Source organism: Tamandua tetradactyla, chromosome 22 (assembly GCF_023851605.1).
Source record: "Tamandua tetradactyla isolate mTamTet1 chromosome 22, mTamTet1.pri, whole genome shotgun sequence".
NCBI lineage: Eukaryota > Metazoa > Chordata > Mammalia > Pilosa > Myrmecophagidae > Tamandua > Tamandua tetradactyla.
Window position 1 is genome coordinate 27,705,674 of NC_135348.1, and position 16,040 is coordinate 27,721,713.

General features: G+C 36.1%; 2 protein-coding genes across 2 annotated transcripts in view; one reads left to right on the forward strand and one right to left on the reverse strand.

Annotated features, from left to right (window-relative positions):
* On the reverse strand, positions 1-9,451 carry SCOC (short coiled-coil protein). Its single transcript, XM_077139980.1, has 4 exons — positions 9,274-9,451; positions 3,596-3,666; positions 3,147-3,230; positions 1-1,657 (listed from the first exon to the last, which is right to left on the reverse strand). The coding sequence occupies exons 2-4, from the start codon at positions 3,615-3,617 to the stop codon at positions 1,515-1,517; spliced, it is 249 nt and encodes an 82-aa protein (XP_076996095.1). The 5' UTR covers positions 3,618-3,666; positions 9,274-9,451; the 3' UTR covers positions 1-1,514.
* LOC143666125 (uncharacterized) overlaps positions 5,637-16,040 on the forward strand; it is a 25,819-nt gene continuing 15,415 nt past the window's right edge. The window contains exons 1-2 of the mRNA XM_077139600.1: positions 5,637-5,658; positions 8,759-9,716. Coding sequence (XP_076995715.1) covers positions 5,637-5,658; positions 8,759-9,546 — 810 coding nt within the window. The 3' untranslated portion in view covers positions 9,547-9,716. The remainder of the gene's footprint in view (positions 5,659-8,758; positions 9,717-16,040) is intronic.

Here is a 16,040-nt window from a genome sequence, read left to right on the forward strand (position 1 = left end):
TCTGAAACAGCTTTTTATTAAACAGCAAAGCAAAATCGCAACACAATTTTCAAATGTTTGTAAATCAGGTCACAAAAGGGATGCAAAATGTTTGCAGTATAACTATTATATATTCATACAGCTAAAGTCATTTATTGAATTTTACTTGCACCAATACAAACATTAGGTTATTATTTCATGATTACAAGTGGCCCAAACCTAAAGCCACAAGCTATATTAGTGGATCTCTCTAGCTATTATAACTAGCATTTTAACATCATTTCTCATAAATTCCTTTACCAAATGAAATCTACAACTGAATTTTTATAAACTCTTTAGTGAAAGGATGCCCCAAATTCTTCAAATCAAGTAGTGGGATTTATTGAAAATTCAAGAACTAGTGAGATAAAATACTGAGAAAGATTACCAATTAGTATATATGTACAACCCTACCATTTTATTCATGATTCTGATACTAGTATACTCTTAAGGGTCTTTGCAAACTTGATCTCCTGGGCACCATAAGTAAATCTCAAGAGACCAAACTGTGTAATTGTTCTCTTCCAGATGTGGCTTACATAAGGTTAGTCAGACTTAATCCACTTTCATATATATATTTTCCCCAAAAGACCTAATCTATGCCAGGGATGACGCAAATCTGGAATGAAAACATTTGGAATTGGTTCCTGTTTATCAAGTAATTTTTCCGTTCTATTTCTATGTTTCCCAAGATTTTCTAATTTAAACACACACACACACACACAACCAGAGCTCATCTTTTCAGAAACCAAATGGGTCATTTTGTGCAGAAGGACGCTTTGAACAACAAATCTTCCCAATTATAATATTTACAGTTTCAAAGAACAATCATTATTTTTATAGCCTCCATTTTCAATTTATCAAAGAGGAAACTAACAGTCCTATCTTGTTACTAAATATAACAAATGACAGGCCCTAGCTGAGAAACTGTCTTATTTTGGTTAAATTCAATAATGAGTTCAGATTATTTTCAAAAATGATTAACTATTTAAATTACTTTTACAAATGTGGAATCAACTGTTTTTCCTTAGGGGAAGGGAAATGGGTAGGAAGAGGCAAATGGAAAAGAGGCACAAGATGGTGGGCAGGGTACATAAAGCTGTGCATTCAGTACATGATTTTGGTCACTTATTTACAACATGGTAGTTATTTTCTTATATCATCTTTTACTAAGCCTATAATAAAAGACAGTAATAAACTTATAAATCAAACATTTGATAAAACACTCATTTTCAAGTTTTCATAAATATATGCTATTCTAATTATAAAGTCTCTACAATCAATACATTTGTAGGTTTTCATAGACTAAGATAATACACAAACTCATAGAAGTCTCCAGTTATGCTTTTAGTGCTCTTAATTTTGCCTAGATCTGCCGTTATCTTCATAAATATTCAATGAAGCCACAAACAAAGGTACTGTAACTTTTGGAATCTACTCAAATTCTAAAGAAAAAATCAGCAGCAATTCCATAAAACAGAATGGATATCAACCCCTTACTTTCTTTTGCTTTTTGTGTCAGTTGTTTGAAAAACACTAGAAGCTGACATGAGGTTTTCTATATATTGTCCAAGAACTTGGTTTTCTGATTTTAGCTTCAGATTTTCCTCCTTAACTGCATCTACTCTTGCCGAGAGATCTACATTTTTAAGAAAAAGCCCATTAACAACAAAATGATGGCAATGACTCCATATTACAAAATGCTTATTAGGATTAATTTTTATAGATGCCATGATATTTAAATTTTCTTTTTAAAATTCAGATTACTTTAGAGAAGCTAAACAGTGAAAATCAGCAGATAATAATTCCTAAGAATAGATTTTCATAAGTTGAAATATATTCCACATTAAACTTTTTTTAAAGACTTTTTAAAGCATGAACTCTTCCTTCAATGCCTTGCCAACAACATAATATAATGTCTTTACTATGAAAGTTTAGATATTTATAGTAAATATTATAACTGAATTCATATACTGCATAAGCAGCCAGCTTCTAAGCAACTGTTCATTTTATATTTTTATACTAGCAAAAAATATTTATAATTTAAAATTTAAAATGATGCTCAAATAAAAAAATGACCCATATCTATTCACTTAAAAATATATAAGGTGCCCTCTAAGAGCCAGGCACTGATCTAGATGCTGGGAAGATGGGAATGCAATGGTGAACAAAGAAAAGGGAGGCCCTGCCTTCACAAAGCTTACACACACATTAATGTGTCTCTGTGTGCACATGTACAAAAGGGGATGTGCAGTGTGTGTTAGGAGCAGGCATTAAATTAAATAGAATTTGGTGCACAGTGATGAGTCGGTCTGGAGAAAAAGCAAGGAGGGTAAGGGTGACAGGAAGCAGAAGAGAAGGGTGCTTTTTAATACAATATAGGCAAAGATGGCTTTTTTGATAAGAAAGTAAGGGAATGAGCCTCGCAGATATGCAAATAACTAAGGGTAGAAGATTCAGGCAGAGGGAACAACTACGAAGGCACACTTAGCATGTTGCAGGAACAGCAAGGAGGTCGGGGTCTGAGGTGGAATGTAGGAGGACAGAGAGTGATGACTCTGAAAGGTAATAGGGAAGTCACAGATGTTGGCCAATAATAAGGACTTGGGCTGTTATTAACTGTGTGAAAAAGGAAACCACTGGAGGGTTCTGAGTGGCATGATCTGCTCACTCTGGCTCCAAGAAACTTCTTAATTTCTTTAAAAACCAAAAGATGTTTCAATGGTAGTATTCATTTTAAGAAAGACTCAGATTAATTTCCTTTTAATCTCTATGAGGTTAACTGTTCTTATTTTAATATAGATTTTATTAAAGTGACTTCAGTAACATAATGAAAGGGCTTAAAAGGGGGCTCTCATACACTAAATAACATTATGTTAGCTACTGAAAAGAAAATAAGAGAGACCTTAACGAGGGACACATAAGAACACTTTGAACTATATCTGTTCTTTAAAACCACGAGCCAAGTTTATAGTCAGGAAGGAAAAAAAAAATACTGAAATGGAGTTTGAAGTTTATTGTTTAAAAAATTCTGTATATTAATTAATATAAACCAAACTTAGCCACATAAATTCTTACAGTTTCAATTACTGTATGTCATTCAAGAAAACTAAAAAATGCAAGCTAACCTTCAAGTGTATGTTGGAGTTCCAACACTTGATTAATAAGTCGTGTTTTTTCCTCCAGTTCCACCTGATTTTCAGCATCAACAGCTGTAATAAAAAGGTTCAATTGACTATTAACTAACAGAGGTACTATTTGTATACTGTAGCACTTAAAAATCTGCAAAATGTTTTATACTCATTATCTTATTTGACTTATGATCCCTGTAAAGAAAAAATTTATATTCCCCTCCATTGCAGCTGATGACACCAGCAAGAAGGTAAAATGACCTGCCAGTAACTCAGTTAAGTAACACGGAAGCTGCCTTAGAGCCTTTCTAGAACTAGATGGGATAAAAATAAGTAAATAAGTTAGACAAGATCTAAATCTTCTAATTATTGCATCTCTGCTCTTTCCGTTGCTTAATAAAGCAAAACCATACTGAAGATGAGAAACATACAAAAAGAAAACATACCATCCATGTCGGCATTCATCATCTTGGGTAAAAACTTTTAGGCCTCAGATACAAAACTCTTGATGAATGGTCTGCAATGAGAAAAAGTTAGAAACATAGGTACATATAGCAATAAAAACACTTTTTCAAAAGAAAATGAATTAGTTAAATATTTGATCCAAAAGGCCCTATTCACTCACAGTACCATTACTACAGATAAAATAAATACCCAAGGGGTAAACAGGCAAAGGAAGTGTACGGACAGAGTTTTACAAAAAGAAAGTACATTAGAAACAAGAAAATACTGAGTTTCTTGGTAATGAAAGCAATGTATCATGAAATAAAATACCACTATACAGCTATTAAATTATTTAGTTTTTGAAAAAGTAAAATAATTATCAATGCTAGCAATGTTACGGAAAAACACAAATACTGAACACAAATTTTAAATGCATAGTCTTTTTTGGAAAGCAGGACAATAATAAGATTCATAAAACATTTAAATTTCTTTCATTAAGTAATGTTACTCTTGGAAATTTAGCCAAAGGACAATTAAGAAAAAAAATATATATATAAAAATGTTCACTTCAATCTCATTCACAACTCAATGATTTGGAAACTGAACTGTTCATTCAGAATCAGGTGATTTATAATTGCAATTTCTAATGGAGTGGCTACTAAAAATAATTATGACTATAATAGCATTGAAGAATGTTTACAAAATTGTATAGTCACTGATATAAATTATATGAAAGCACGCATAAATATAGATAAAGAAAACACAGAAAAGTGAAAACAGCTCTTTCATTAAGGGACAAAGGTAGAGATGAAGGCAATTTTCTTTCAAAATATTCTTCATTATTAAACTATTGTTTTACATGTATTGTTAATTTTTTTTTAAATACATAGAATTCCCAAGAAAAATACTATCTTTAACACTACAAAAATGTCTACTTGTTATTCCTTGGTTAAGCCAAAGCCAAAATAGATTAATCAATATGTAAATAAGTAAATAAATAAATATGAACATTTTATTGTTTGGATAAAAGACTCCAAATCATCAGAGCACAAAATTCCTGGGAAATAATGTTTTGCTTTAATAATAACATTGACTTCACACTCATTCAATGTGCTCAAAAATTTATTAAATAATGCCACCAGGTTGTTACCAAAAGCAAATCTGTTAACCAATCTACTGCACTAAAGCAATCTAGACCTCTCTTAATCTGTGTTCTTTTAACAAGTATTTATTGGGCACCTACTATATACAAGGTATTTCTATGCCTGCATATGCTAAAGAGTGAACCCCAGACCTACCAAACAAGAATGTCCACATATTAGAAACTAGAATTGCAAACAAAAGAGTCATCTAAGTATTGGATATTCCCTCACAGCTTCAGTTAATATAATTTGTGTTACACTTCAGATACTAGCATGAATATGAAAACAGAATGCATAGTATATGTGTATATATACCACTACCAAAGTAAGATGTCATTAATTAGCCTAAAAAAGAAAAAGACACTAAGTAGCCTTTGTTTAGTATTATTAAAGAATCAACTGCAAACAGTATAAAATTAACTTATTGCTTAATAAACCTACTCCAAGTTTTCCAAATCTTTCTGCTATCAAGCATGAGAGTGCTCTCTACCCCCTTTTTTCAAGATGGCTTTAGTTCTAAGGGTCTCTATACTTCAAAGAACTTACATAAGTCCAAATAAAACAAATTATTAAAAAAAATTTTTTGAGGGCATTAAGTTATCCAACTTATTCTCGTATTTGAAGACCACACTTCAAAAACTGTTTCTCGGGCGGGCCACGGTGGCTCAGCAGGCAAGAATGCTCACCTGCCATGCCAGAGGACCTGGGTTCGATTCCCAGTGCCTGCCCATGTAAAAAAAAAAAAAAAAAAAACAACTGTTTCTCTCCATTTTTTTCTAGTCAGAAAAAAAGAGACTGTTAGCAAAGAAAACTTTACAATTCCTGAGACAGGCATACACTTCTAACAAGGTGCCAGTTCCTTCACTTTTCACACTGCTTGAACCAATGAGCTGACTAAAGTATGGCTGGGAGAGATGACAGAGGTAACTGACAACAGCTAAAGTGACCTCAGCAGTACTCAGCAACAGTAGATTAGAGCTTGGCCATTTCCCCTTCTAAACATATTTCTGTATACCTAGTTTTGCTAAAAAGTGTTTCAAAGTTAAAAAAGGACATAGCTGTGTTAATTTGCAAACTCCCAAAATGCAATATACCAGAAATAGAACAGCTTTTAAGGGAAATTTAATAAGTAACAAGTTTACAGTACTAAGCCTATAAAAATGTCCAAACTACGGCATCCAGAGATAGTTACTCTAATTCAAGGAAGGCCGATGGGTCAGGAATACCTCTGTCAGCTGGGAAATCTCATGGCTGGCATCTGCTGGTCCCTTGCTCCTGGGTTCCATTGCTTTCAGCCTTTGTTCCTCTGTGGGTTCCTCACTTTGCTTTTCATCTCTTGGCTTCCCAAGGCTATCTCCAAGTTCTGGCTTGCTTAACATATCATAGCAACATATGCTGGGCCTCAAGCATCTCCAAACATCCATGTCTCTGTTCTCCAAGTGTTGGTATCTGTGCCAGCTCTGCTGAAGTTTGTCAGCTCTGTAATTTCTAAAGGACTCCAGTAAACTAATCAAGACCCACCCTAAATGGGCAGTTACATCACCATCTAATCAAAAAGTCACACCCACAACTGGTGTGTCTTGTCTCCATGGAGATAATCTAATCAAAAGTTCCCAAACCACAGTATTGAATCAGGATTACAAGAAACAGTTGCTCCCATAAAAATGGTATAGGATTAAAACACATTTTTTCTAGGGCACATAATACTTTCAAACCAGCATAAAAGCTAAAGCAGAATTTTCACAATAGCTAAAAAGCATTATAAGATATACAAGACAAAGAAGCAGATAATTACACTAAATTAATACCTCTGATTTTGAAAGAAGATGTAGTATAGGGATGTGATATATTTATTTTGCTTATTTTTCAGTCTAATCTTTAAAATTAAACCAAAAAGTTTTCCATAAAACACAATGTTACAGGGCTAGGTTCTGAAACTTTGGTTACATATAACTCAAACAGAAATACACTTATCAATTGTTTTGACTTCCTCTGAAAAAGTGAAAAGAATAAAATTTAAAAAAAAATTAAAGACAGCACAAAAATAGGTAACCGGGGGGAAAACCTTATTAGAGGGAAAATTACTTACAAAAACACATTCAATACTGAGATAGAGGCAGAAGCACAAAAGCAAGTATCACCAGGACTGTCCTGTAATACATATCACACAACCTCAGAGAACAATCATTTACATCATAGTCTGTGTAAAAGACAGCACGCCAAGGGCTGTACAGTGCAAAACGTGCCCAACTGTAGATAGCAGCCCTGTACAAATGGGTATCGCTCATTAGTAAGTGCCCAGATCATCCCTACCACCTTTCCACCACAAAAAAAAAGAGTAGCAATTTCTCTCTTGTGATGTGATTAAATTGACTGGCCTCAAAATTTCATTGTATGTATTTTAAGTCTTTCAGTAGATTTTAGGGTAATAGCTGATTTATTATATACATCTGAACCAAAAGGTTTGTTGAGCTCTCTGTGTCAAAGTAGTCTAGCAATGGATTTTATTTTCTTTCAAAACAAGAACAATCCAGTAATTCTTCAACTTCTAGTCTAAAACAGTACCACATTACTAAATTACCACAAAATAATATGTACTCATACAAGACTCAGTTTTCCAACTGTAAAATACTGTCACATGAATCCAATTTCATGTTAAATGTATTCATAGGATTCATTTTAAACTTCTCCCATTTCTACACATAAATGGAAATCTGACCTTAATCACAGTAAATTCTGGTATCTTTTCTCATTTAGTCTTGGTCAGTGGAAGGGAATCTAAAATTATTTTGATAATTTAATTCAAAGAAGATCAGAGTATGCAGAGAATAAGGATCAAGAAGCATGGCAAGCAATGGCACAAGACTCATTTAATTATACTTTCAGTGCTCACACACCTAACCATGACCAAAGACTATTATCTTATCAAATATACTTCTACAATTTCTACTAATAGTATCACAAGATCCATCTTTTCAAGAGACAGTTTAGCACAATGATTTAGAACATAAACTGCCTGAATCCAAATCTTAGCTCTGTCCTTTATAAGATCTGGAACTTGAATAAGGTTAACATCTTAGTAGTTTCCTCATCTGTAAGATACGGATAATAACATGGAGTTGTTTTGAGGCTTTAATGTGTTGATACACAAAAAAAGAATTTTGGAAAAATCATCTGGTGTAGCTGCCTTATCTTACATAAAGAAACCAAGGTCAAAGATGGGTGGATTATCCAATATCACTAAACTAATTTCCAACAGAGCAAGGATTACAGTAAATGTTCCAGTTTGTTTCTTCCCAGCATTTCACCACAACTATGTCAATGTGATTTGAGATCCTGAGACTTGTTACTGATAGCCATCCAATCTCAACCACCCAACTTCCCTGCATCTAAAACTGATTTTCAATTATGATCTACCATGTCATGCACTTATTACAGAACTTGTAGAACTACTAAAACGTCTTTGTGTATTAGTTTACTAAATGCTTTTACTTTTATGCTAAGACATTTTAATATGGCCCTCATCTAAATTTGCCAAACATTTTGCAATCTTAGACGGTCAAATTCCTTCGTTATTTCTACTAACTACTAAACCAATGAAGATAAATTTCATTCCCTTCAAGCTGCATCAACTTCAACCTGGTTTACTCAAATCAGTTCAAATTCAATGTTTTATCTTTATTCTGGATGGATAAATCCCGATTCAAATTCCGTAAGATCAAGGAATTGTTTGGCCAAACGAGGATTTGAACGGAAAACAGATCTCCAGAGAGAGGCTAGCTACACACTGAGTTTAGTCAGTGAGGAGCACAGGCACAAAGTTAAAGAGGCATAACTTTGAGTCCACAAGAAGAGACTCGGTGTTGGGAATACCTGGCATACCACCTGTTCTTAATATTGTTATGTCACAGAACTAATATGATTGATAACATTGTAAGACAGAAGCCCTTCCTTTTCAGAAACATCCTCTCTTCCTTCTTTCCAATCATTACCCACCCAAACTTGTTCGGTAAAATCCTTAAGAGAAGCAGACGGAGAAACAAATCCGGGCGCCGCTTTCAACGCCCCTAAGAAACCACCAGTCCTCATCTTACCGCCCAGTCTCCTCCTTCCCGCCTGGACGTTCTCTCCCCCGCCACAGCCCAGCCCCCGGCCTAGCACACACCAGCAGGTGCAGGCGAGCCAGGTCTCATCCCCCCCAAAGGAACGTCCCTCCCACGGCCCCATTCCCGGGAGAGGGCTGGACGGCGGTCTCCGACCAAGAAGCGCGGGGAGGGGGCGGCAGGGTTTGGGAACCCGAGGGTGGCTCTTGCCCAAAGGAATCTATCGGGCATGATGAAGAGACGAGAAAAGAAGTGGCGCAGGGCTTCTGCAGGGAGGCAGGCCCCAGCCTCCTCACAAACTGCCCAGGCCGCTCTTCCCGGGCCGCGTCCAGCCCGCCCCGCCCCGCCCTCCAGGCCGTCGGCGATACTGGGGCCGCAACTCCAGTCTCCCTGGGCCAGACGCTCCGCTGCCTAGGACCGCCCGATCCTCCTCACCTGCAGCTGGAGGCGCCGGGAGAGGGGACGGGAGTTGGGAGACAACACCTCAGGCCTGGGAACTCCGACCAAAAGACACCGGCAGCTGAGCCTTCTCGGTCCACAGAGCCTGCGCAGAGGGAGAATCGCACCGCCTCGCTCCCAGCCGCCCGCCAATCCCGAAGCAGGAACGCACGCCTGCGCATTTGCTGCCCGGCGTCCCAATCCTATTTCAAAACACCCGGATCCACCTTTCGCCACAACAAAAGAACGATGGCATCCAATCAGGATTGAGGTCATTATAGGGGAAACGAAGTGGGCGGGTCCTGGGAGAGCAACAGCCAATGAAGTACAGAGGCGGAGTTCAGCGTGTGAAAACCAGTTCCCGTGAAAGCTTTCCATCTCAGCCAGAGCTTGAGCATTGAGACAGGTTGTGAATAAAACTTACTGCTGACACGTAGGAGGTCTGTACAACCAAAGGCTGGAATAGGGAGATATCATTCAAATTCAAGAAAAGGGCATTTGTGAAGAGAGAACGCTAATGCGGTACTGTGGTTCCTCAGTTCTAAAAGCAGACTTTCGCGTCGTTTTTATTTCCGAAATCGGAAAAACTCATAATGTGTCCGTCTAGTGGAATGCTCCTTCGCTTCCCAAGCTATTATCAAATCTGTAGTACGCGTTAGAATTAATGATGTTTTAGAATGGTGAGACTACCTTAATAGCACTTTAGCATAGTGTTTTAGCTCGCATTCCGTTTTATCCTCAGAGCAACCCACACAAAGAAATTGAAACTTGGAGTAAATAAATGTCTTAAAGTCATATATGCAGTAAGAAATACTCTATGCCAAATTTGGGATGATAATCCCAGGTGATCTTACTTAACACTTCATAGATAGCTAGCACTTGACCCACAGCAACATCTGTTTCTATTTAATGTTCGTTGAGTACAAAATTGAGACATCCACCGCAATACTTTATTGTTTTGGCTTTGGCACACAGTCTCCTGAGCTGTAGGGGCGAGCCTTATGCCTGCCCGTTTTTTTATCTTTTGCTTCTGGCAGTTTGCTAACATGTAGCCTTAATTCTTTTAAGGCTTACCTTCCATTCAGGGTTTGAGAACTATACGTCTAGCTGCAAGTACGATTAGAGGAAATTTACTAGAATGCCATGCAGGAGATAAATAAGTGGAAAATAGAAGAGAAAGGTCCAACATGAATCTAATAGAAGTGCCAAAAAAAAAAAAAAAAAAGAGAGAGACTAGAGAGAATGTGTTAGGTAGTGTTCAAAGAGTAATAGCTAAGAATTTTCCAGGACTGTGGAATATTTGAATCCTCAGATTTAAGAAGTACTCATTCTGGAGCAGGATTAATATAAAGAATTCCATACCTAGGCATATGGTGGTGAAATTGCAGAACACCAAAGACCAAGAGAAACTATTCAAACCGACTTTTTAAAATAGGGTATTGACACAGAATAGACAAAGAGAGAACTGGAAAGGAGGGTGCCTAGATCGTCTGATAAGAAATATATTGATGAGGATATAGGAAAGAACTCTTACTAGTTGCTGTTGACTAGTATAATCCAGACACAAAGCGCCCCACTTAAGGAAAAGATGAATAAATCTGATCATTTTAAAATTTAAAACTTTATAAACAATAAAGAAGGCACCATTAATCGATTGTTAAAAACAAGCCACAGGCTGGGAGGATATATTTGTGATTTATACAACTAAGAAATAGTACAGTTCTTAAACTATAAATAATCTTGACAAATCAGTAAGAAAAAGACAACTCAAGATATAAATATACAAAGAATATAATCAGCTAACTCACAGGAAAGTAAAATGGAATAGCTAAAAAGATTTTTAGATGTTTATCTTCATTAGTTATCAAGTTAATTCACATTGAAACAATGAGATAATTCACACCCGTGAGACTGTCAAAATTAACAAATCTGGTATAGATTAACTTTTGTTGAGGATGTGGGAAAAAACTCTTGTACAATGTGCAAATTAGTATCACTTTGGAAAATATTTTGGCAATAGATGTATATAGCTTATGAACAGATTTTCATGTCTAGTATTTATCTGCCAGGAAACAACTAGCAAGGTGGTAGATTTAAATAAAACATAGAAGTAATTACAGTAAATGTGAATTATCTAAATGCCCAAATCAAAGGCAGAGGTTTTTAGACTGTATAAAAAGCAAGACCAAACTATACGTTGCATCTACAAGAAACTCACTTAAAATATGAAGATACATATATGTGCAAAATTTAAAGGAGAGAAATATGCTATGTACATATCTATACAAAAAAAAAACAAGAGATGGAGTGACTATATAATATCAAAGTAGAACTTCAGAATAAGGACTATTATCAGGGTAAAAGAGGACATTACATAACAATACATAACAGTAAAAGAGTCAATCAAGAAGACACAAAATCCCAACAACAGTGCTAAAAAAACATGAAACAAAACTTGATAGAACTAATATGAGAAATAAATTAGCCCACAACTATACTTGGAGAGTTCATCACTTCCACTCTCTGTAATTTGTAGAAAAAAGTATACAGAAAATCAGTAACCATGCAAAACATGGGTCTCAGACTTGCCTGCACCTTAGAATCACCTGAGAATCTCTTAATAATTCCAAAGACAAAGTCATACCCCAGACTAATGGGGTATGAATGATAATCTCTAGGATTAGGGTACAAGTAATAGTAGGTTTTGAAGGCCTGCAGGTGATAAATGCAGAGAGTTTGGGGAATTATTAATATAGAAGACCAGAACAATCCTATCAATGAGTTTGACCTAATTGACATTTATAGAATACTCTACCCAATAACTGAAGAATGCATTTCCTTTTCCACTGCACATGGAATATTTGCCAAGGTGGAACATATTCTGTTTCATCTAAAATAAGCCTCAAGAAATTTATAGTAATTGAAATCATACAAAATATATTCTCTGTCCACAGAGTAATCAAACTAGCATGAATAATAGAAAGAGATTTGTAATCTCCCAAATAGTTACAAATTATATACTTCTAATCAAACCGTGGGTCACAAGAGAAAGTCATGAGAAATTATAAAATATTTTAATGAAATTAAAATTTAGACACAGTATTTCAAATTGTGAGATGCAGCAAAAAAAAACAGTGCTTAGAGGGAATGTTTACTATTAAATGTGTATGTGAGGAAACAGGAAGGTTTAACTTAAGAAACTAGAAAAGAAGAGCAAACTGAAAGTCAACAGAAGGGAGAAAATAATATAGAGCATATAATCAATGATATTGAAAAACAGTAAAATAATAGAGACAATCAATGAAACCAAGAGGTGGTTCTTTTTTTTTAATGCAATCGTACTGAGGTATAATCACATACCATATAATCATCTAAAGTATACAATCATTGGCTCACAGTATCATCATATAGTTGTGCTTTCATCATCACAATTGTTTTAACATTTTCATTACTCCAAAAACTGTAAAAATAAGAATAAAAATAAATTAAAAAGAACATCCAAAACATCGTATACCCCCAGCCCCTCTATTCTTTCTTTATTTTTTTCTTTATTTTATTACTCATCTGTTCACACACTGGATAAATGGAATGTCAGTCACAAGGTTTTCACAATCACATGGTCACAGCATAAACTATATAGTTATACATTCATTTTCAAGAATCAAGATTACTGGATTACAGTTCAACAGTTTCAGGCATTTCCCTCTAGCTACTCCAGATCACCAAAAACCTAAAAGGGTTACCTATATAATGCATAAGAATAACCTCCAGAATGATTTCTTGACTCTGTTTGAAATCTCTCAGCCTCCAAAGCTTTATTTTGTTCATTTATCTTCCCCCTTTTGGAGAAGAAGTCTTTTTCAATCCCATGATGCCAGGGCCAGGCTCATCCCTGGGAGTTATGCCCCATGTAGTGGGGGAGGGCAGTGAATTTACACACCAAGTTGGCTTAGAGAGAGAAGCCATATCTGAGCAACAAAAGAGGTTCTCTGGGGTGATACTTACTTATAAGTAGGCCTAACTTCTCCTTTGCAGGAATAAGTTTCATAAGGGCAAACCCAAGATTGAAGGCTTGACCTATTAAATTTGTAGTCCCTAATGCTTATGAGAATATCAAGTCTTCCCCAGGTAGGGAAGTTTAATATTTCCACATTTTTCCCCAGTCCCTCAAGGGGACTCTGCAAATATTTTCTTATCTTCTGCCCAAAATTATTCTGGGATGTATCAGGGCATCACACTAACTTGTACAAACTAACAAGATCTCACTCCCTTTTCAAGTTTCCATGTAATTACGGTGTTCAATAAACTGACTGTACAGGTTAAATTAGATAGTGTGCTACTGAAAATATAAATTTTGCACCAAATAAACATCTCTTCCTTTGGTCTCACACAGAATTTGAAGTTTTAAAATACAGTCAATAATGTCCTTTACCCTGTATTCTAATTTACCTTAGTCCTAACCAGATCAGCTTCATTCATATTTCTAATTGAAGTCTGGTCTCTTTTTCAACTTTTTTTAACAGAGGCTGTATAGGGTAATGCTGACTTTCATAGCTGCAGAACTCTAGCTCTAAGCCTCAGGTGTCACACAGCTACATTCCCGAAGTTCTAGGGAATGACCAGATTGTAAAGAAAGAGCTCAGTGTCTCAGAATTTAGAAATAACTGTTACAACTCAGGAATAGCTGTGACTGCTGCAAGAGCTTACAATCTAGGAAACTTTATAATAAGGCCTTCCCCTGATAACGTATGCTCTCAAATTCAATTCTCAGCATTTGCACACTATAGTTAGTCCTTACTAGTGAGGCATTTTAATATCTATCTTTTTGTTTCTGGCATATTTCACTCAACATACTGTTTTCAGGGTTCATTAACCTAGTTGCATGCCTCACGACTTCACTCCTTCTCGCAGCCACTCAATATTCTATTATATGTATAGACCACAGTTCCCCCTTCCATTCTTCAGTTGATGTACACTTTGGCCACCTTCATCCATTGCCAATTGTGAATACTGCCAACATAAACACCAGTGTGCAAATGTCCATTCGTATCCCTACTTTCAGTTCTTACAAGTGTATACCTAATAATGGAGCTGCAGGCTCATGTGGTAACCCTATAGTTAGCCTCCTGTGGAATCACCACACTGCCCTCCAAGAGGGGCTGCACCATTCTCCTTTCCTACCAATAGTGAATTGGTACATCTTTCTCTCCACATTTTCTTCAACACTTGTATATTTCTGTTTATTTTCAACAGTTTTATTCACACAATGTACAATCCATCGTAAGTAAGCAATCAGTGGTTCTTGGTATAATGGTTCCCAGTATAATATTCATTCGCCACCACAATCTATATGAAAACATTTCCATTTCTTCTGCAAAGAAAGAGGAAAGTGAAGAAAAAGAAAACTGAGAAATAAATTTTTTAATTAAAATAAAAAGGAGAAACAATACCTCCAAAAATCCCATACCCTACCCTTATAACTCCTTCTTATTGATATTTAGCTTTGGTGTATGTCTTTGTTACATTTGATAGAAGCATACCATGCTACTGATCACTATAGACCCTAGTTTGCATTGGTTGTAGTTTTTTCTGTGTACAGTACTGTAGGTTGGAAACTTGATTAGATTATCTCCACGGAGATGTGACCCACCAAATTGTGGGGATTAACCTTTGATTAAATGGAAGCTGTGACTCTACCCATTTCAGTTTGGTCTGGGTTAGTTCACTGGAATCCTTTAAAAGGAAATGTTTTGGAAAAAGCAGGAGAGCCATGAGAACCATGAGAGCCCACGCTGCTAGAAACCTTTGGTGATGAAGAAGGGAAACACCCCTGGGGGAACTTCATGAAACAAAAAGTCTGGAGAGAAAGCTAGCAGATGACGCCGTGTTCACCACATGCCTTTCCAGTTGAGATAGAAACCCTGACTATCATAGGCTTTCTTGAGCCAAGGTATCTTTCCCTGGATGCCTTATATTGGACATTTCTATAGCCTTACTTTATTTGGACATTTTCACAGCTTTAGAACTGTAAACTTGCAACTTAATAAATTCCCCTTTCTAAAAGCCATTCCAGCAGCTTGCAAATGAGAACACCATCCCATTTTGAATACTTTGCTCTATTGACATGCATTTGTTCTCCCTCAGGTAAAAACATTCTTCTATTCATACACTTAATGACCATCATTGTCCACTCTAGGTTTCGCTAAGTTATACTGACCCAGTTTTCCTTCTGGTGTCATACATGCCCCTAGCCTTCTTTTTTCAACCATACTCACACTCAGCTTTGTTCAGTGTGCTTACAATATTGTGCTACCATCAGATAATATTGTGCTGTCCATTTCTGGATCTTTACAGTCAATCATGTTGAACATTCTGTACTCTTTCAGCATCAAATGCCCAATCTCTACCCTCTTTTCTATTTCCTGGTAATCTTTGTACTTGACATTAACTCTCAAAGTTCACCTGTTAATGTTAGTTCATATTAGTGAGACGATACAGTATCTGTCCTTTTGTTTCTGGTTAGTTATACTCAACATAATGTTTTCAAGGTTCATCCATGTTGTTTCAGGCATCTTGACTTTATTCTGATATATCATATCTTATTTTTTTTTCTCTTTTTACCTTTACTGATAGTCTTCATTTCTATACTCTTCTCAAAATCACTTTCTCCTATCTTTTCCTATCTGCCTGTAGTGCTCCATTTAGTATTTCTTGTAGAGCAGGCCTCTGGTCACAAACTTTCTCAGTGCCTGTTTGTCTGAAAA

Bases quoted from the DNA above. Each gene is read 5' to 3' on its own strand.
- SCOC (XM_077139980.1), bottom strand. From the start codon at position 3,617: ATGATGAATGCCGACATGGATG. The intron at 3,231-3,595 runs GTATGTTTTCTT...TTTTTATTACAG, and splicing joins GATGAATGCCGACATGGATG to CTGTTGATGCTGAAAATCAG. The intron at 1,658-3,146 runs GTTAGCTTGCAT...TTAAAAATGTAG, and splicing joins ACTCCAACATACACTTGAAG to ATCTCTCGGCAAGAGTAGAT.